Source organism: Podarcis bocagei, assembly GCF_964188305.1.
Source record: "Podarcis bocagei genome assembly, chromosome: 12".
NCBI classification, from domain to species: Eukaryota; Metazoa; Chordata; class Lepidosauria; order Squamata; family Lacertidae; genus Podarcis; species Podarcis bocagei.
The window spans coordinates 60,701,442-60,722,039 of record NC_138137.1 but is presented as its reverse complement, the minus strand read 5'-3'; the positions used below and the strand labels follow the sequence as shown (position 1 = coordinate 60,722,039).

Genomic DNA, 20,598 nt, shown 5'->3' with positions numbered 1-20,598 from the left:
ACGGGTCCTCCGCTGCCCACACCCTCCCTGCGCAGAAGTCTTCCGCGCAGGGAGAGTAGGCGGCAACTAGGCGTCAAAGAGCTTCTTTGCTGGAAGAAGTTCAAGAAACGCCCACTGACGGATTCTGCCAGCGATTGAGACAGCCACAGGTGAGTGGCTGTCCGGACAGAAAGGGTTCACCCAGGTAACCTAGCCAGGTGTGGCGTCGATTTACGCACGAGCAACCCCTAGAACCATTACAGATTGCATCAGTTCATTCCATTTCTGAATTACATGTCAAACCAATTGAACAGGACAAACGTAACAATAGAAGCACATATAAAACTGTTCCACACATGCAAACAAGGAAAACAACCTCACATGTATGAACCTTATCAAAGCCAGTACTATTGTGATATTGGTTTCATAATATTTGAGCAGGCAATATATTGCAGATCATGATGTGTGTGTGCTATGCAGAAATCACAATGTGGGGAAAACCGTGAAGCCAGTCAGTGCCTCTACACAGCTCCATCCATCCATCAGACATTGTGATATATCGGTATATCATGGTGTTTAGCTAGTGATATATGGCCGTGTTGAAAACCAGATATCTGTTCACCTCTATAGCTCCATCCTTATTTCAGACATTGTGGTATATAAATGTCATTGCAATGATGAAAACCAGATATTGCCGTACCCTCGCAAGTACAGATGAAAATCCCCACTTGTTAATGGGAAGGATTCTGATCTGGGTGGCAAACTATAATTATTCCCACTTAATAAATAGGTGATTGGGGCTGACTGCACACTCTACATTTAAGCTGCATGATTTCCTACAGAATTCTGGGAACTGGAGTTTGCGAAGGGTGTCTGGGATTGTTGCTCTCTGGGAGGTGAACTACAGTTCCCAGGATTCCTGGAAGGAAGTCATGTGCTTTTACTGTTCTTTCAACGTGTGACGCCGACAACTGACTGAGTCTCAAACAAGCATGAATGAGTGTCCATAAGGAAATTTTGAAAAGACAAAGAAAAATGGTTTGGGGAGGGGGGTATTCAGAAGACAGAGAAGGCAGTGTTTAACCCTTTGCCTGCACACAATTTCCCCTCTCTAAATTCTCCTGATGACAAACCAACATGGTCTCATAGCGCCAAGGTCACGAATTCGATCCCCTTACGGCAACTTGCAGATTCCTGCATTGCAGAGGGTTAAACTAGATGATCCTTGGGATCAGCTCAGGATCAATTCTATGATTCTAACCTTAAGCCATAAAATACAGAAATATTCCTTTAAAATACAAAAAGCATTTTATTCTGCCTTGCTTTTAAAGTGACAGAGGAGAAAGAGCAGCTTTCTCCTGAGACAAGCCTCTCCTGCAAGTCTGTTTGCCAGACTTGAGATAAGAAATGGCTTATCAGTTCTGAAGCAGCAAAGCAGTTACTCTCTGGGAAGTAGCTCGGCTCCTGCAGTTTGGAGAGCATTTTGCAAATGTGAATGTCCACAAGCAGTGCTGGATTTACGTAGAAGCTGAAGAAGCTATAGCTTAGGGCCCCATTCGCTTGGGGTCCCCTAAAAAATGTAAAGGGGAAAAAATGGTACATTTCCAAAATAAAGGTAAAGGTAAAGGGACCCCTGACCATTAGGTCCAGTCATGGCCGACTCTGGGGTTGCGGCACTCATCTCACTTTACTGGCCGAGGGAGCCGGCGTACAGCTTCTGGGTCATGTGGCCAGGATGATGAAGCCGCTTCTGGCGAACCAGAGCAGCACATGGAAACACAGTTTACCTTCCCGCCGGAATGGTACCTATTTATCTACTTGCACTTTGAGGTGCTTTCGAACTGCTAGGTGGGCAGGAGCAGGGACCGAGCAACAGGCGCTCACCCCGTCGCGTGGATTCGAACCGCGACCTTCTGATTGGCAAGTCCTAGGCTCTATGGTTTAGACCACAGCACCACCTGTGTCCCTTCTCATTTCCAAAATAGAAGATAAAAAACAATTACTTTGATATAATGCATATTTTGTGATGTGCAAATGGCTTGAGATGCCTATGACGTCCATAAATTACCATATAGCATATATTCAACACAAAAAACAGTGACAATTTGTTGCTGACAAAGGGCAGCTGGACATAGAAAGGGCCCCATTACCTTCAGGAGCTGAGGGCCTCTTCAAACCTCAATCCGGCCCTAGACACAAGTTCTAATGAGAGAGGGAAACTTTTCTGTCTCATTTCTCTGTCCACGTGCCATGAGTGGAGCCCCATGGACTCTGTGGGGTTGGCTTTTGAGAATGCATGTGCAGGATTGGACTGCCTGCCGCTTGCAGTCTCCCTCTCCCCCCGGAGTTGCTTGCAAAGCCTTTTCCCTTCCAACCTGCTGCTGTCTCGGGCAGCCAGGGGGCGTCCCCTGCTCTGCTTCAGGAAACCGAATTTATTCTGCCCTGTGAACTTTCATTTTCAGCTCCGAGCGAACCTTCGTCTCATAAGCTGAACGATTTCAGGGAGAGCGGAGGAAGGAGCAGCATACAGAGCAGAGCAGAAGTAGGAAAAATCCACAGATGAAGAGAGAATTATTGTGATCTCCAAAAAGGTAGGGGGAAGAGAAGGGGGAAGAGAAGCCAAAGGTGGGGGGGGGCAGGCAAAGGAGTCCAAACCGATTAGTTTTTTCATGGTGCAATTTTGTACGTGTCGGCTCAGAACTGAGCCCAGTGGGATGGTTAGGACTGCAGCTCACAGGCAAAGCATTTCTGCATGAAGAAATCAAAATAGGCATTCGGAATCTGCTGGTTGTAGCCATCCAAAGGGGCGTTTGCATGATGACAAGATGAAACCTGGCTCACAATATGTTTGCCCATGAAAAGATGAGGGTTGGTGATGCCTCGCTGAGGGGACTTTATGCGAGGATAGGGACAGGGGAGGAATTCAGTTCACAGTTAAAATTGAGCCTACATAATTTGCACTTTCTGAAATAAAATGGAAACTGAAACACAGCCAACCTTCGCGATTCACACTTTCCTGAATTTTGTGGTGCAGTTCTCCAGCCAAACCATGTATATGAAAATGCAAAAAGCAGGGGGAAGTGTGGAATAAAATACATATATTACTTTTTTAAAAAATCAAAAAATCCATGCATTATGTTGGGGGAAATTGCTTGCAAGAATGTGTACATACAAAAATGTTTTTTTAGGAGAGATTTGCACTAAATGCTGGTGAATTTGCAGAAGGTTTGTTTTATTTTTAATGCAGATTGCTGCACAAATTTAGAGAGCTGTATTTGTCAAAATGAGAAACAGAGAACTGATTTGAGGCAGGGCTCAGCCTCAGAACCTGTTTTGAGTACCACAACTCTGCCCAGAAAAAAATTAAGTAATTGCATATAGAACAAGGAAACAAAACCCAAGATTTGGGGTGGATTCATGCCCAAAATATTTTAAAATTATTTGAAGAATTTGTGGTAGGATCAGTTTTGCTCTAGTTCCTGATGGCACCGAGTTTTACCCTCAGGCTCAGGTGACTACGCACAGGAACTGATTCCATCTCTTGACACATTTAAAAGCCTTTTTTGCCTGAGAATGATATCCCTGAAGTCTGACCCAGCCATTTCACGGCACCCCAACTGCACAATTGTAGAAATCTCTGGATTGGTATCCGTTTAATGGGTGTGTGGTCTTTTGAATTCGTAAAACATTTCCTCTTCATGTGTGTCATGCTGCTGGTTTTCGTTCTGTAAATCTGCACATCAGTGGAAATAAAGAAATAAGTGGGATTTTACTGGGATTTAAAATTAACATGTATGGACTGCAAAAATAAAAATCTGCCACAGAAAGTAGCTTGCAATCATTCGTACAGCCGTAACTCTATCATTTGCAGGGAGAAGAGACCAGGGCGGGTGCGTCAGCGGCAGCGAGATATGGCAAAGCAGTCAGGATCCCCCAAGGTAAGTGGGAACCAAGGTGCCATTTAGGAGATATCCTAAACGTGTCCAGAGGAGGGCAACCAAAATGGTCAAAGGCCTGGAAACGATGCCTTATGAGGAACGGCTAAGGGAGCTGGGCATGTTTAGCCTGGAGAAGAGGAGGTTAAGGGGTGATATGATAGCCATGTTCAAATATATAAAAGGATGTCACATAGAGGAGGGAGAAAGGTTGTTTTCTGCTGCTCCAGAGAAGCGGACACGGAGCAATGGATCCAAACTACAAGAAAGAAGATTCCACCTAAACATTAGGAAGAACTTCCTGACAGTAAGAGCTGTTTGACAGTGGAATTTGCTGCCAAGGAGTGTGGTGGAGTCTCCTCCTTTGGAGGTCTTTAAGCAGAGGCTTGACAACCATATGTCAGGAGTGCTCTGATGGTGTTTCCTGCTTGGCAGGGGGTTGGACTCGATGGCCCTTGTAGTCTCTTCCAACTCTTTGATTCTATGATTCTATGATTCTATGATTCTATATCCGGATCCTGGCCGGCTTAAGGAGTCCAGCTCTCCTCCCAGCTCTCCTGCAGGACAGAGGAAGTAGCTTTTGCAGTCCCAGTTTGGTCCTCATGATCCTAATGAAGGAGGAGCTTTTGTCAATTGTCACTTCAGCCATAAGGAAAAATCCTGGGGTGAGGATTTCCTCCGCTGCCTGGCTCGCCGGGGTGCCACTCCCCGCGGATCCCTCTGGTCAGCAGGAGGAGGAGTCTCCAGCCAAGTGAAAGAAGCAAAACAGTGGCCAGTAGACCTGATCTTTATTTGTTGCAACAAGGTTCAAACACACAGAGAATAGGAACCCCAAGCTTGGGGTTGCGTGAACTTTTAAGACCTTCCGCCCTTTCCCATAATACAGTGGTGCCTCGCAAGATGAAATTAATTCGTTCCGCAAGTCTCTTCGTTTTGCGAGTTTTTCGTCTCGCGAGGCGTTCGTCTTGCGGGGTACCACTGTACATTTCCAGATACATCACAAATATGTCACAAAGTAGGAGTGTTTGGCATGTAGAAACATGAGCCCATCACCCACTCCTGCAATAACCCCAGTTCCTGACACCTTTTAACTACCCTCTCCCCCAAGGAACACAGGCCCCACACATTTACGATAATCCTCTCTCAAGTTTGCACTTTTGAGGACCCGTGTCCCGGGGCGTTGGGTTTGCTGACCGAAGGCTGCTAGTAGCTAACATGTTATGTTGCAACAAACATTCCAGGGGCAGAAGTGGTGGCACAGATCCCGTCGGAAAGATTCTGGTAAGTGTTCTCCCATTGAGTTTAACATCCTGCTGCATAGGATAGGGAATATCATAGAGGGTTGCCATGTGCCCTCTTTTTCCAGTAAAGGTAAAGGTAAAGGGACCCCTGACCGTTAGGTCCAGTTGTGGCCGACTCTGGGGTTGCAGCGCTCATCTCGCTTTACTGGCCAAGGGAGCCGGCGTACAGCTTCCGGGTCATGTGGCCAGCATGACTAAGCCACTTCTGGCGAACCAGAGCAGCGTACGGAAACGCTGTTTACCTTCCCTCCGGAGCGGTACCTATTTATCTACTTGCACTTTGACGTGCTTTCGAACTGCCAGGTGGGCAGGAGCAGGGACTGAGCAACGGGAGCTCACCCCGTCGCGGGGATTCGAACTGCCGACCTTCTGATTGGCAAGTCCTAGGCTCAGTGGTTTAACCCACAGCACCACCTTTTCCCCATCTTTTTCCAGTAGAAGTTGGCAAATGTGTCCTCTTTTTTGCTCCTCAAAATATGTTTGTGTGTGTGTTTATTCCATATACAATGGTACCTCGGTTTAAATACTGAATTCCTTCCGGAGGTCCATACTTAACCTGAAACTGTTCTTAACATGAAGCACCGCTTTAGCTAATGGGGCCTTCTACCGCTGCCGCGCCGCGGGAGAACAATTTCTGTTCTCATCCTGAGGTACCACAGTACCTGAAAGAACACTGTAAACAATTAAAAACATTAGCAGGACTACAATAACACTTGCAATGTGAAAAGAATTATGGTTAAAATTTGAGTTATATAGATAAATAGAAAATGGTATGAGATGCAGAAGAAAATGTTGTTTGTGGACTCCACGGAGGGGAGGAGGGAGGTCGGAGAATTCAGAGAATTCAATATTTCATTATTGTATTCTAAGTCTGAATGTCAAATCATAAATGTAAAATTAATTTAGAATTTTTTTTAAAAAAAGAAAAGGGACGGGTAGGAAGGGGGGACTCCCCCCCTTACGTGTAACAGATCCCCAGGGGATCCACTGCAAGAATGTGGTTGGTCAAGGGAGCTGTGGGCTCAAAAAAGTTGAAGAGCACTGCTCTGACGTGAACTTTCTAATTCACAGGGGACAAGGATGAATCAGAACTGTGTATCGTCCTTCTTGGCAAGGCCGGTGTGGGGAAAAGTGCCACAGGGAACACCCTCCTCGGACAGGAGAAATTTCACTCGGCTTTTTCAGCTAATCCGACAACTCAGAATGTCGAGAAGGCGAGTGGGGAATTTAAGGGCCAGAAGTTTTCTGTGATTGACACGCCCGCTGTCTCTAGTTCAAAATCTCTCAAACAGCACAAGCGAGAGATCAAAAAACTCTGCAAGTCCAGTCCTTACGTTCTGGTCTTTGTGATCACCGTGGGCCGTTTCACTCCAGAAGACAAGAAAACTGCTAAAAAGGTCAAGAAAAGATTTAGGAAGAAGTTCGGGAAGCGCATGCTTGTCTTGTTCACCCACAAAGAGGATTTGAAAGGTGAATCCTTGGAGGACTATGTGGAGAAGTCCGAAAACAAGGTTAAGAAACTGGTTGAGAAATGTGAGAATTGCTGCTTCGCTTTGAATAACAAGGCAGCTGGAGAAGAGAAGGAGGAAGCCTCCAAGCTGCTGATGGAAATGCTGTGGAAGATCCTTCATAGGGATGGATCAAGGCCCTGCACAGAAAAAGGGAAAGAGGAGGAAAGGGGAAAGAATTGAAGGATGCTCTTATATCATCTAGTTCATAGTGTTTCGTTTCTTTCTAAAATATGTGGGGCTTCCCTTGTGCCTAATCTGGAAGTTGCAATGAGTGCAGGATGCCACCATTGTTGACAGCAGCAGGTGTTTGTCAGCCTAGGACGCCTGGGCTCAGAGAGCTGCCCTGGCTCCCAATTTGCTGCCAGGCCAAGTTCAAGGCATTGCTCTCAGGATATTAAGTCCGTAACAGTTTGGGAGCAGTTTAGCCCTGAGATCGCCTGACCCCACATGTGGTCTCTGGATGCTTCGATTGGCAGAATGGGCACAGTTACAGGTGCCATATAATATCTGTTCTGCATTGATAAGTAATTGCTCTTTCGGTGTGGCGGCACCAACCCTCCCTGCATATCAACATCAGGCAGGCAACTTTGCTTTTTTTGCTGCCTGCAAAAAACATTTTTGATCAGACAAGGCTACTCACATATTTAGAATACTGATAAGTTTGTAGTTTGTCGCTGGTTTTAATTTGTGGATGTTTTCATTGTTATTAATCATAATCCTGTTGTTTTATTCATTTTGCAAAGCACTTTGAGGTTTTCTACAATCAAGAGGTAAAGGAATTTTATGAAAATAATAACATAACTGTCTGCAGTTTCCTAAACCCCACATAGGAGTGGATACATCAATCCACTTCAGTTCTCTCAGTTTCTCATTTTTCCAGTCTTAAACTCTCTGGAAATGCATTATTTTTATTTTTGAACCATTATGAAAGTTTAGCCATATTTTTGTGTCAATTTCTCCTAACAAACACCTTTGTAAATTACATACATACTTTTGCAAGACACAGTTCCTAATAAAATGCACCTTTGCATGTCATTTTCATGGTTATATGCGTCCTTGTGAACTCCAGCTAGAGAACTGTGTCGCGAGATTCCAGAAAGGGAGGATTTTAGATATTGGCTGTTTCATTTTGCTTTGGAAAGTGGAAATTTACTATTTCCACCTTTCAATGGAAGCTGGATCAAATTTGTCCTGCATCCCTCATTCCACCTCCTTGTTCCTCAGACCCTTTAATCGCCCATCTGTCTGGTATTTGTAGGGGCAGCCCCATGGGAAATCCTATTGAACTGAGTGCGACTTACTTCTGAGTAAAAATGGTTCGGCTTGCAGTGTAAAGCTGCCTAGTCTTTACCCAGTTACCTGGGAGTAAGCACCCTTGAATACCGTGGGATTTACATATGAGTAGACAGCGCAAGGCTCAATTTACAATTAAGGAATAAACACTCCCAGTGTTTCCTGAGAAATGGATGGCAGCTGAAGCATTGCAATTACGGAATGGAAAGGGGATTGGTGACCTTTTCCTTCAAAATTATAGGAGGGGCTTTGTGCGCCACCATCACCATTTCCTCCGTTTGGTGCAGGAATTTTATTTTCAGGGTAAACAGGAGTCCATTTTTGCTCCTACACACACCACTTTTAATTGTTCTCCCATACTTCCGAGGGGAGGAAAAAGGAAAACCGGGGCATTCCAGGATCAAATCAGAAACTGGGATGGCTTCTGCAATTCCTGGGCTGTCCCTGGAAAACAGGGGCTCTTTGAGGACATGCATTCTCCCACCTCGTGGTCGGACTATCCCTGATTGAGATTTCAGAAGGCTCTCCCTGCTCAGGAGGCCAAGGAAGGCAGAGAAAGCTGCAGGGAAACTATGGGAGTAAACAGCGAAAGCGAAAGCGAAATCTATGTGCTGTGGACCATTTCTGAGAATTAGCACAGTTACAAATAACACCCTGCCTAGTGTGGGAAACCCCGATAGGCAGGAAGAGCATTCTGTTTTTCATATCAGTCGTTTCTATCTTCTGCTCCACCTTGAATGCAAAACAACATAGCGGTTTCTCTCCTCTTTGCACAACAGAGCAGCAGAGATCTTGCAGTTTCATCCCACATGCTATGTTTTGTTTATGCTGTACGAAAACCTTATTTCACATGCATATATCTGGAGTGTGTTACAGGAATTTATGTAAAGGTTGGGGATGGGCAGGGTGTTTGCCCTCCAGCAGACATCACACACACACACACACACACACACACACACACACACACACCAACTACCAAACTCAACACAATCACTCCTGCAAATGTCCCCACAAAACACTTCATCACAGTTTTTTTGTATCTCTGTTCAAAGGGCCTCCGCTGCACATCACCAAATGCAACAATCCACTGATAAACATATCTACATATTGGCTCACTGGGAAAACTTTAGAAAGGCGTATAAAATCTCTCCTGTCTGGATTTGTGCCATTCCAACTTTGTTCTGTTCAGGGAAGGAATAGCTATCAAGGGGGGAGTCTGGGATGTGGGCAACCATATTCCCTGAAACCTGGGATCACATACTCAGTAGCATCTTGCACAAGAGATACTCCCTGGCATCCTGGCAAATGGGTGCCAGGCAGGTAGTCATCTCACGCACAATAGCCAACCATCCAAGAATGGATTGTGGTCAGGACAAAGAGGTGTCATTACCTGACCTGGAAACCCAGGAACTTGTCAATACTTCCTTTGTATCACTCGATGGGGGTAAGGTGGAGGGCAAGAGAGGGTTGGGGGCAGAACCCGATGGACGGGTTTCTGCCAGAGACCCCTCCCCATTTGTGACATATGTATGATGTATCTAAGATGTGTGCATGATGTTTCACCAAAGGTGTTTGTGGGGGAAAGTGGGGGATGTGAAACACAACTACAACATTCCCAGAGTGAACGTGTTTACACATGGGGAGGAATGTTTGTCCAGCCAGCAGGTAAACTTCCTGTTTCCTTCTGGGCTGGGACAGACTTCCTCTGCATGTGACTAGAGGTGGGCGTGGCCTCACCTGTGCAGGTAATGACAAAAGCATAGGACAGGGCAGCCATCTCTCTCTGTTTGACTACATGCATCGAAGAAGCAACATCTGCTTAGCCAAAGATGCTCTAGAGAGGACAAAGGGACTGTCTTCTTGTGAGAGAGTTTTCAGGTGTGTGTTACTTTTCTAAGCTAAGTCTGCCTTCTGGGATCCTATTGTGAACAGAATGATGTGTGAGTAAACTCTTTTTATACTTTTATAGAAGACTGTGTCGTGTCTTATCTTTTATGAGGGAATAAGGGGGAAATACCAGAACAGTTATTATAGAGGCTTTAGCGAGCCTGAGCAAACGCATCCACTGCAAGTTTTAAAAGGGGAATGTTACTCTGCTAAATTGTGAACTTGTTTACACAAGTTGGAAAGGCTATAATCAGACAATATATCCTCTCCTGCATCCCTGAACATTCCCACAAAAAGAAAACTTATGAAAGAGGAAGCATCCCTTTGTTCGGGGCTTCTGCCATGTGGAAGTCCTGTTGCAGCAGTCTTTTGAATAAAAGATCAAGCCGACCAGCTGCTGTTTTGCTCCTCATTTTTTGGCTGGTGTCTTTGTTTGGCAATCCAAGTGAGCCCTGGGATTTTCCTATAGCAAGTGTAGCATGCACAGTGCAGCTGCAGGGAAAGTGTGCAAAATCTGTAGAAGGACTTTAATTGTAATTGCTGTATTTTTCCGTCTATAAGACGCCCCCATGTATAAGACGACCCCTATTTTTTGAGCCCCAAATTAAGCAATAAATATTTTAAACGTTCCATGTATAAGACGATCCCCAATTTTAAACTTTTAAAAAATTGGGGGAAATATAGTCTTATACAGAGAATAATACGGTAAGGTTATTCTCCCCAGTTGGGGGCAGTTTATTATATTCCACCATTCTAGCACAGGGGTTGGGAACTGGAGCTTGCAGCTACACAATCTGCAAAATGCCAGGAAAAAGAAAGAGGCTCTGAAGGCAAATCTTCTGATTCCATGATAATGGGGCCACAATGGTCTCTGAGCTTGTGCAGAGTGCCTTGCCTTTCTGCTGGGCAGCTGCTGCCTGCACCCCTTTAAAACTTCAGGACAGGAATAAGGGACACAAAGACAGTGAGAGTCAAGGTCATGGAGGGAAACACCGGGACCAAAATAGCTGCAAAGACACACGAACAAAAATGTTGAAATGTCTGTAACTTCCTTTGCAGCAGAACTTAGCAGCATTAACCCTCACGATTGCTTTTGTGCTGGCAAAAAACTCTTTCTTTAAGCCAACAGCTTTTCCTGGCAGGCTGTGGGTGGAGTTTTAGCCATTTCTCACTGGAGGAGAATGTAGTTTATTGCAGCATGTCCTTCGTTTCCAGTTTGGAGCCGACAGCAGCCGCCTCCTCTGCTTCTTCTGTCTGCACTTCAGGAAAAGAATGTCGTCCAAGAACGTCCAGAAGTAGGAAAGATCTGGAGGAGCCACACCTGTGATCTCCAAAGAGGTAGATGGGAAGGGGTGAAGAGAACAGGGTCAAAATCGGAGACGTTTTTCAAGGAGGCACTCTCCTAAGAAAGACCCAGAGTCTGTTGCAGCAAAAATAGGAAGGAGTCTTCCAACAACTTCAAGACTCTTGGGTTTCTTCTTCTGCAACAATTTCTGTGCAATTATAAAAATATTAAGAGCTTTTTCAAAAACGGTTTTATTTATCCTTTTGAAATTTATACATTTCATTAATTTCACAATCATTTTAGCATTTCAAAGTTTGGCTTCCTTCCGCCTCTTTCTGCGGTTCCTTAAATTTATTTTTTAATATCTTCTGCATATGAGAATTCATTTAATTTGCTCATTTAATTATCTACTTTAAATATAAACTGAATTGTAGCTAAAAACTTATAAATGGAGATATGATGTTATAAAAAATGTTAAAAATTGAAAATCAATTAAAAATATTCTAGAAATAAATAAATAAGACTTAAATTTATAAGACAGTGAACGCTGCAATCCTAACCACACTTACCTGTGTTACCGGGAAAATCTGAGGGCTCCCTTGGACAAAAACAAAGACACCAACCAGGACAACTTGGAGCAAAACAGCAGCCTGTAGGCTTGGCCTTTATTGAACTGTTGCAACAGGGTGTTCCCCTCACTTGCAGGAGAGAGGAAAGACACAGAAAAATGGTGTGCAAGACCTTATAAAAACTTTTGAGATTTCCATCCTCTAGGTCAAGCCCACCCCCAGAAACATCATGCATACATCACAGAAAGGAGGGGTTGAGGGAGGGGTGGTGGTGGTAACCTGAGTGTCCTGTCACCTGGCTGGTTCCTCCTTTCCCCCTGCCCATGAGTCACTTCCAGGAGACAAAGGGGAGTTTGCAGTTTCCTGCCCCCTGAGGGAAGATCTGATCATTGTCCTTTGTTCCAGTCTGTGCTGAATCCACTCCCATATGCAAGTTCTTTGTGATCTTGATGGTCTTCTGTCTAGGACCATCAGGGTTGGCATAGCAACTGGGCAGGGCTCCTGTGGATGTGCTGGGATGCTGAAGGGATTATGGCTGCCCTGTATCAAACCTTCCCCATTTTGTAGTCCTTCATGGAGTAAAATAAAAGTGGAACAGTGCAAATCCGATGTATGGTTGATTTTCAATGAACTTATAACAGAAGCGTAGCGTGTGTAGTGTGTGAGTGTGTGTGAAGTTTGTACAAACTGAATGATGGGGGGGGGGTTTCCTGATACACCTGGGAAGAAGCCCCACTGAATTCAGTAGGACTTGCTCCTGAGCAGACTTGGTGGAGGTTTCCCTTTGAATTGCTTCAGCAATTCTGTTGAGTTTAGCAAGCCCTGCACTGGGGTTGATGTATCATCATAGAGGTTGCACCCACGCCCTGCCTTCGGCTCACGGGGCAGGCTGGCTTTCAGACAAATGACTAACTTGCATTGTTCGCAGGAACAAATCCTGGAAGACTGTCGCCTTGAAGCAAGAAAATTGCCCCGGGAGAAAACATGTCACGTGAACCATTGCTGAAAACCTCAGAGGTAAGCCCCAAGAAAGGGCGGGCAATTTGCTCTTGGATCATTTAACAGAAAGGAGAGTAGAAAGGTAATTCATAGAATCATAGAACTGTAGAGTTGGAAGGGGACCCAGGGGTCATCTAGTCCAACCCCCTGAAATTCAGGAAACACAGTTAAAGAATCACTGACAGGTGGTCACCCAGCCTCTGCTTTAAAATCTCCAGGAAGGAGAGTCCACAACTCTTGAACTGCTCTTACTGTCAGAAAGGTTTTCCTGATGTTTAGTCAGAATCTCCTTTCTCATAACTTGAAGCCATGGATTCGAGTCCTGCCCTCCAGAGCAGGAGAAAACTGGTGATTGGTGGTGGCAGCTGGCCGGAGACTGGCATTGTCGATTGGGGGTGTGATTGGTGTCTGCGTCAAGGCCTGCTTATGATCGGCTGTGGCAATTGGGCGATTGGTTAGCGGCAGTGGCGATGCTTGCGTGCAATTGTGTGTGGTTTTGTGTAGTGTGCAGGAGGGCTTGTGGCAGTGAGCGTGCAGACAATTGGTGGCTGTGGCAATCCCCCCCCCCATTTTTTGTCACAGTCCCCCCAAAAAGGGGTCATCTTATACAAGGGGGCGTGTTATACACGGAAAAATACGGCATCTCTGTTTCTCAGGGTCTGTGCACTTTGCAAAAAGTGAGGCCTCAGAGCTCTGAGAAGATTCAGGGGGGTTGTTCTTAAAGAAGAGCAGTGGGTGATTTAATAATAATAATAATAATAATAATAATAATAATAATAATAATAATAATAATAATAAATAAATAAAAGATTTAAAAGCATTTCTCAACTAGCACCAAATTAGTGTTCAAGTTTGCAAACCGAAGGCTGCTCTGGACTAACCTTAAACTATCACAAATATTTCAGGCAGATGAAGATTCCGTCGGAGAAGGTAAGAAAGAAGGCAAAACATCACATTTTGGGGGAGAAATCTACATTAGCTACTGTCTCACAAACATTATTTATCCCTTCCTCCATTTTTAATGGTTCCAGTTGAAACCGCACCAGTATTCCCAGCTCTCCCCTTCCTGAAGGTTACAGGGAGCAGACGATTCCCTGGTTACAACAGCTTCTCTGGCTACCCATCATTTTCCAGGCAAAATTCAAGGACCTTTAAAGCCCTTTGCAGCTTCAGGCCAAGCTATCTGAAAGACTGTATTCCCGCATATGAACCGGCTTGGATTTTGAACGATACCAACTGTACGAATGTTATGATCTACAGGAATAAACCATCTGAAAAATTCAGGTTGTCACCCCTGTTTGCAGCCCTGGCAAATTCGTCTGGGAGAGGACAGTCCTTCAGATAACCTGGGTCTAAGCTGTACTTGGCACAATCAGCACAGTTTTCCTTCCACTGCAGTCCAGCTTCCAACAAAAACTACCTGATTCGTCTTGCTATCCACCATGGCCAAATTTAACATGCTAAATTTCCCCATATGAACCGGCCCGGTTCCTGCAATCATCCCTTGAGATCCTTCTTTGTGCATCTCCTCTTCAAGAAGTCCGGAGGGTGGCAACACAAGAGCAGGGCCTTTTCTACAGTGGCTCCCCATTTGCAGAATGCTCTCCCTGAGAGGCCTGCCTTGTGCCTTCATTGCAGATCCTTTAGGTACCAAGAGAAAAAGTTTCTCTTCAGCCAGGCCTTTGGCTGATTAACTTTCTATGGCCTTTTAAATGTGTTTGTGGGAAAGGGGTTAGTGGTTTGTTTTTGTCCTTGTTTCATTATGTTTTTAGTTTTCTCGTTTCGTATTTTTATGATGTGAAAAGCCCTGTACTTTTTGGATGAAGGGTGACATACAAATTTAATAAATAATAATAACCAGGGGATTTTTTCAGCTGGAGCTCAGCTGCGGTACCTCTCAAGTGTGTTAGTGTTACAGAACAAGGGAGAAGTTTTTGGTGAGCTCCAGCACACTCTTTTTTCTACAAAAATAGCACGGATCATAATGGATGTTGTGATTAATTACACAATACCACACCGTTCATTTCAACACAAAGGCCACTAATTTTAAGGGAATGGAAATACAGTGGAGCCTCGGTTGTTGAACACCTCCGTAGTCAAACATTTCGGGTTTTGAATGCCGAAAACCCGGAAGTAACTGCTCCAGTTTTCAAATGATTTTTGGAAGCTGAACACACTACGCGGCTTCCTTTTTGAGTTTCCCTATTGTACTGAGGCTTCCGTATTGAGTTTTCGGTTTTCAAACGTTTTGGAAATGTTCTTCCAGAACGGATTATGTTCAAAAACGGAGGTACCACTGTATCATCAGAAAAGCAGCAGAAGCGAATCCCCATCCTATTCTCCTGCCTGATTTCCATCCCAAACAACAAACAGGTGAGCTGCCGCCATTTTCACCCCTCAGCTTTGCTGGACGGCAGTGGGGTGTTGCGTTGAATATCAGAAAAGGGTTGAGGTTCACCCGGAGAGAACTCGAGCCCTATGGTTGCTGATCTCCTGTTCTCTAACATCTCCTCCATTGCTCACAGGAGAAGACAGAGAACTGAGGATAATCCTCGTCGGTAAAACAGGCTGCGGGAAAAGTGCCACGGGAAACACCATCCTTGGCCGGAAAGAATTTGTGTCGGCGCTTAGGCCAGGAACAACAACTGTGACCTGCCAAAGAGGCCAGGGGACCTGGAATGGCAGGACTGTCTTGGTGGTGGACACAGCAGATATTTTGAGCTCAGGTGCCTTCAGTGATGAAGAATTAGCAGCCGAGATCATCCGTTGCATTGAGCTGTCCAGGCCTGGTCCCCACGCTCTGGTTTTCGTGACTCAGGTGGGCCGTTTCACAGCAGAAGATGAGGCGGCAGCGAAGCAAGTCCAGGATGTCTTTGGCTTGGAGGCCACCAGGCACATGGTGGTCTTGTTCACCCGCAAAGAAGATTTAGGTGGAGGCTCCTTGCGGGATTATGTGGGGTGGTCAGAGAACAAGGCTGTCAAGGAGCTGATGGAGAAATGTGGCAGCCGCTTCTGCGCTTTCAATAACAGGGCAGAAGGGGAAGAGAGGGAGGAGCAGGTCTCCGAGCTGATGGACATGATCCAAGACATGGTTCAGGAGAACAGAGGAGGCTATTACATCAACGAGCTGTACTTGGAGCCCGACATAACCAATGCAGATCTCAGGAGTTACATGATAGAGAACAGATGGGCCAGGCAAAGAGCAGAGCAAGTTTCTGGCAGGAGGCAGAATGTACCGCGTCTCGTGGCAGATTGGTTGTTGGTCGCTACGGGGATTGCAATTGGGTGTGCTTTGCTGGGCTACATTATTTGGCGTGTGTTTTCTTACTTTCAAGTTGGGTCATCTGCCTCCTAAAATAGCTCATATTGGTCTTCCATACCCTCTCCAGCTGTTTTTGGCCTACAACTCCCATCATCCCTAGCTACCAAGACCGGTGGTCAGGGATGGTGGGAATTGTAGTCCAAAAAACAGCTGGAGACCCGCATTTGGGAAACCCTGGGATAGAGTGTCAGACTAGGAAATCCCTGACTGCTCAGGGTTCAGATCCCCACCACCAGGGGCGCCGACTTATAAAAAATATTGGGGGAGCCCGCGAAAGCTCATGAATAATAAATAAGCTCATGAATATGCAGATAAAGTGGCGCCGCCTCCTCGTGAGCGAATAGGGGAGAGCGTGCTGCGCCTATTAATCAGCTCCGAAGGAAATTGGGTGGAGCTTTTGCTCGGGAGGGAGGGCAGGAGGCATGCAGCCCGACCCTGTGCATTTTGGGCTGGGGGAGGGGCGGCAGTGGCGCTCTGCTGGAGGGGCGCCCGAGATTATTGGGGGGGTGGAGCCCCCGCAAACGAATTTTTGAGGGGGCTCGGGCCCCCTCAGGCCCCATGGAGTCGGCGCCTATGCCCACCACTCAGCCATGAATCTCACTGGGTGACCTCAAGTCAATCACTCACTCTCAGCTTAGCCTACCTCACAGTGTTGTTGTGAGGATAAAATGGGGAGGGAGAGAATTATGAACTCCTTGGAGGAAAAGGTGGGATATAAACGTAATTAATAAAGAAATAAACTCTTGTGTGGCAAGATGAGCAACCTAACTTAACTTGGAAGGTTAGAGTTCAATGAGCGGCAGTAGTGGTTCGAATGTCAGGCTCAGAGCTGGGAGAGCTGGGTTCGAATCCCTGCCACTCATCCTTGAAGCTCACTGGGGGCTCTGAGTGCCAAAGGTTCACCACCACTGCTCTAGAGCAATTGCCTTCAATGGCTTGAAATAAGAACCAATAGTACCCACTATTTAAAAACGTGACCAGAAAACGGGGGCGTGGGGGGCTGTGCAGAGAGGGGGCTGCTATCCGTGAAAGGCTCTGGCTGCCTTTCTTGAAAATGCTCTGGCCATGTCAAGTTGATTTCCCAAGGCTGCACCAAAAGCAATGTGTAATCACATCTGGCTTTCTTCCTGCCTCACCCAAAAGCAACTTCCTGTGTTCTTCTCAACCTACATGGCTTAAAAGCCGTGCTCAGTTTTTCTCCCTCTTGCAGTGATACGGATTCACATGACTCTGCAACAAAGCTATTTACCAAACCAAAGAAGCCTAGAAGAGTGTAGAATGTGGCCTTGGGCGAAGGAAGACCTCTGTTTGCTTGTGTGTGAGTCCGACACTGTGGAAAAAGGGGGGTCAGATTTCCTAGAAGTGATGAACAGGATCTAGGAGCCACTATGTAAGACGAGCCCAATATTTGGATCTGGCCAGGGACTCACCTAGTCTTGCATCCTGTCACAGCCACACGCTCCTCACCTGTGATTCCCAAACAGTGGCATTCAGAGGCGATTGGAGACTCTGCTGCTCTTAGGATATGTGGTTCCAGTGGCGTAGGAAGGGGGGTGCGGTGGGTGCAGACGGCCCCGGGTGTCATCACTGAGGGGGGTGATGGCACACCGTGGGGGCGGCACTTACCGCGGGGCCTGGCCGGCAGCGCCCCTGAGGCACGCGTCTCTCCTGGGAGTGGCGTGGTGGCGTGAGCACCTGCAGGCTCCACGCTGCCCAAAATGGCAGCGTGGGGCTTGCATCCACCAGGCAGACTCCGCAGAGGCTCCACGCAGCGTGCTCTGCTCCGGGCGCCCAAGCAGCTAGCTACGCCACTGTGTGGTCCCAGCCACAAATGCAACCTGAGCATAGGGTGGAGAGGCTTGCAGTATGAACACCCCAATAAATCTTGCTTCCAGTTCTCGCTATGCAGAACTGGCAAAACTGACATATAAGCTACGGGACAAGGATAACGGTGATTTGAAGATGAATGGGAACCCTTTACAAAGTATTTGAAGACGCAAGAAAGCGAACTGGACTCCTTGGCTGGCTTTGAATAAACATTCACAAACTTTTTATTGATAACCATCAGCTAAATAGTTTGAGGATCTCTACAACTGTGTAACATGCAGAAAACAGCATTCTTAGAGAAATCAAAGACTGGAACTGAGGGAAGCCGGGTGGGGTGGGGTGGGGTGGGGGTTGTGTGGGATGGTAGGGGGAAGGAGGAAAAATGGGGGGGGGGATAAGGATGATATGTTTCTGGATAATATGTTTTGTTTTAATTTTGAATAAAAAAATTAAAAATAAATGAATCTTGCTTCCCCAGTTTGGGTCCAGCACAGAGCAAGGCGAGGGCTTACTAGGATAGCTCAGTTGGTAGAGATCTCAGGGACGTGGGTTCAAGCCCCACTTTGGGGGGAAGAGTCCTTCATTGCAGGGGTTGGACTAGATGGCCCTTGGGGTCCCTTCCAACTCTGCCATTCCATGATTCTTTGTTTTTCTGGGCAAGTCCCTGCAGGCAGGCATCCCGTGGTCAATGAGCTTTGGTCAAGTCAGGCGGAGACAGACCCAGATTGCCACAGGTTTTGGGGCGAGGGGACCAGAGTGGGGAGGGGCTGTCAGGAAGATAGAAGCAGGTCTATTGCAGTGGTTCTGAAACTGTTTACTCTGGGCTAGACTTTCAGAAGAAAAAATTGTTCACATTGTTGCAGGCAAACATGCTGTACAGTGGTACCTTGGGGTACATATGCTTCAGGTTACAGACTCCGCTAACCCAGAAATAGTGCTTCAGGTTAAGAACTGTGCTTCAGGATGAGAACAGAAATCGTGGTCTGGCGGCACGGTGGCAGCAGGAGGCCCCATTATTTAAAGTGGTACCTCAGGTTAAGAACAGTTTCAGGTTAAGAACGGACCTCCAGAATGAATTAAGTTCTTAATCCGAGGTACCACTGTAGTTCCTGGGTCTTGCCAATAAAACTCAGGAGCCAGGAGGAGATCAGAGTCCAACGATTTTATTACTTTCCAAGCAGTAGGTTCAGCAGAATCACTTCCACAAAGACTGAACCCCACCCCCCAAACACCGGGGGGGGGGGAGGTTACTTACAGGTTTCTTACACAAAGCATCAAAATTTCCTCCAATCATATGCATAGAAACATTTCTCATTCCCTCATTCAAGGAAGCAAACTAGCTGTTGTTAACCAAAAACTCATTTAGATACATTTCACTTTAGCGCGCCATTCGCTGACATAGCTTTAATTCACCGTGCCTGCGTGGCCTTCGCATAAATACATTTTGTTGCAACAGCTATTGTGCTTTGTATTGCGTGTGCTGTGAACCTGCGTGTATAGCAACTTGTGTTCTTGCGCTGAGAGTAAAGGCTTTCTCAGCAGTTTCATAAAGCGATAGAACTGTCTTTTGAGGCCCTTGGGGTCCCCCCACAACATCAGAAAAGAAATACTTTGAAAAAGGAAAAGGGGCAACGACTAGCTGTGCTTGATTTGTAATATGATCATGGGACACCCAGAAAGTATAAAACAATGCAGCTACACAAGAATATGAATTATTCCCAAAATGTAATTACAGACAAGAAGCCTCTTACATATGTATCTTAAGGATACCCTCCAACACTTCAGAGCCAAAATCTGGGATGCCATCTCCCTGTTTTTTATCGAGAGAGCATGTTGGCTATTTTGGTCGCTGTGATCTCGCGTGATTTCACACTGTGCCCCCCCATTAAAGCACTTTTTGGGGCACGGCACCCCAAAATGTGCATTTTAAGGCAAGATCGCAGCCCTGAAAAAAGCACTTTATTGGGGGAGGGGAATTGTGCTGTGAAATTGTGTGAGATCACAACAACCAAAATGGCCACTGTTCCCTCACCAGAGAAAAACAGGATGTCCCAGTTTTCCCAGGACACTTGTGGAGTATGCCTTAAGTATGTATACAAACTCAAGGAAAGGTGTGAGCCTTTGTGGTACAATGAAGGATGACAAATCACACTTGGGGGGGGAGGGGCTAACAAAATAAAATTGGCACAAGGTTTGAAGCACAAAGACTCTTTGCAACCGATCTGTACAACTTTATTATGTGCACAGCTAAAAATGAAAGCAAGACTTCCTTGACTTTAAAGAACAGCCAGGGTTAGCATAAATTGTGTCTTGCCTTCCGTGCAAACAGTTGTCTGTGGTAGGAACTCACCTGTGTTATTTGGGAGTTATTTTTTATGCATTTCCTAAACTCTGCCTTCTGGGCTAGAGTGGGATGTTTGACTCAATGTTTACATGATATTGTATTATGTTGTAAGAATCTTTAAAAAGAAAAAGAAATAAGATTAATATCATTTCTTTAAATTGAATAATCTATTAAGCCCAAGAACCATAAGTAAAGTGGCTGGGTTGGTATTTATAATGTCATTTTTATTTGAATATTTCCACAATTTGTTTTTGCTTTTGCTTCAGTGTATCAATACTGAAAAGCCTAATGAAAAGATTAAAGGGAAAATTAAACGGAACAGGAGAAATGAAACATTTGCATTCCA

At 45.8% G+C, this 20,598-nt stretch overlaps 3 protein-coding genes across 5 annotated transcripts in view; all 3 read left to right on the top strand.

Moving 5' to 3' along the window:
* The window catches only part of LOC308569663 (GTPase IMAP family member 7-like), a 162,793-nt gene that overhangs the window by 89,841 nt on the left and 52,354 nt on the right, over positions 1-20,598 (top strand). The gene's annotated exons all lie outside the window — the stretch shown is intronic.
* Positions 4,902-7,761, top strand: LOC308569704 (GTPase IMAP family member 7-like). The gene is made up of 2 exons (XM_081163954.1): positions 4,902-5,195; positions 6,287-7,761. The coding sequence occupies exons 1-2, from the start codon at positions 5,135-5,137 to the stop codon at positions 6,904-6,906; spliced, it is 681 nt and encodes a 226-aa protein (XP_081020080.1). The 5' UTR covers positions 4,902-5,134; the 3' UTR covers positions 6,907-7,761.
* Positions 11,122-16,308, top strand: LOC308569682 (GTPase IMAP family member 2-like). The gene is made up of 4 exons (XM_081163912.1): positions 11,122-11,244; positions 12,689-12,777; positions 13,665-13,689; positions 15,285-16,308. Exons 2-4 carry the CDS (start codon positions 12,745-12,747, stop codon positions 16,112-16,114), a joined length of 888 nt encoding a protein of 295 aa, XP_081020038.1. The 5' UTR covers positions 11,122-11,244; positions 12,689-12,744; the 3' UTR covers positions 16,115-16,308.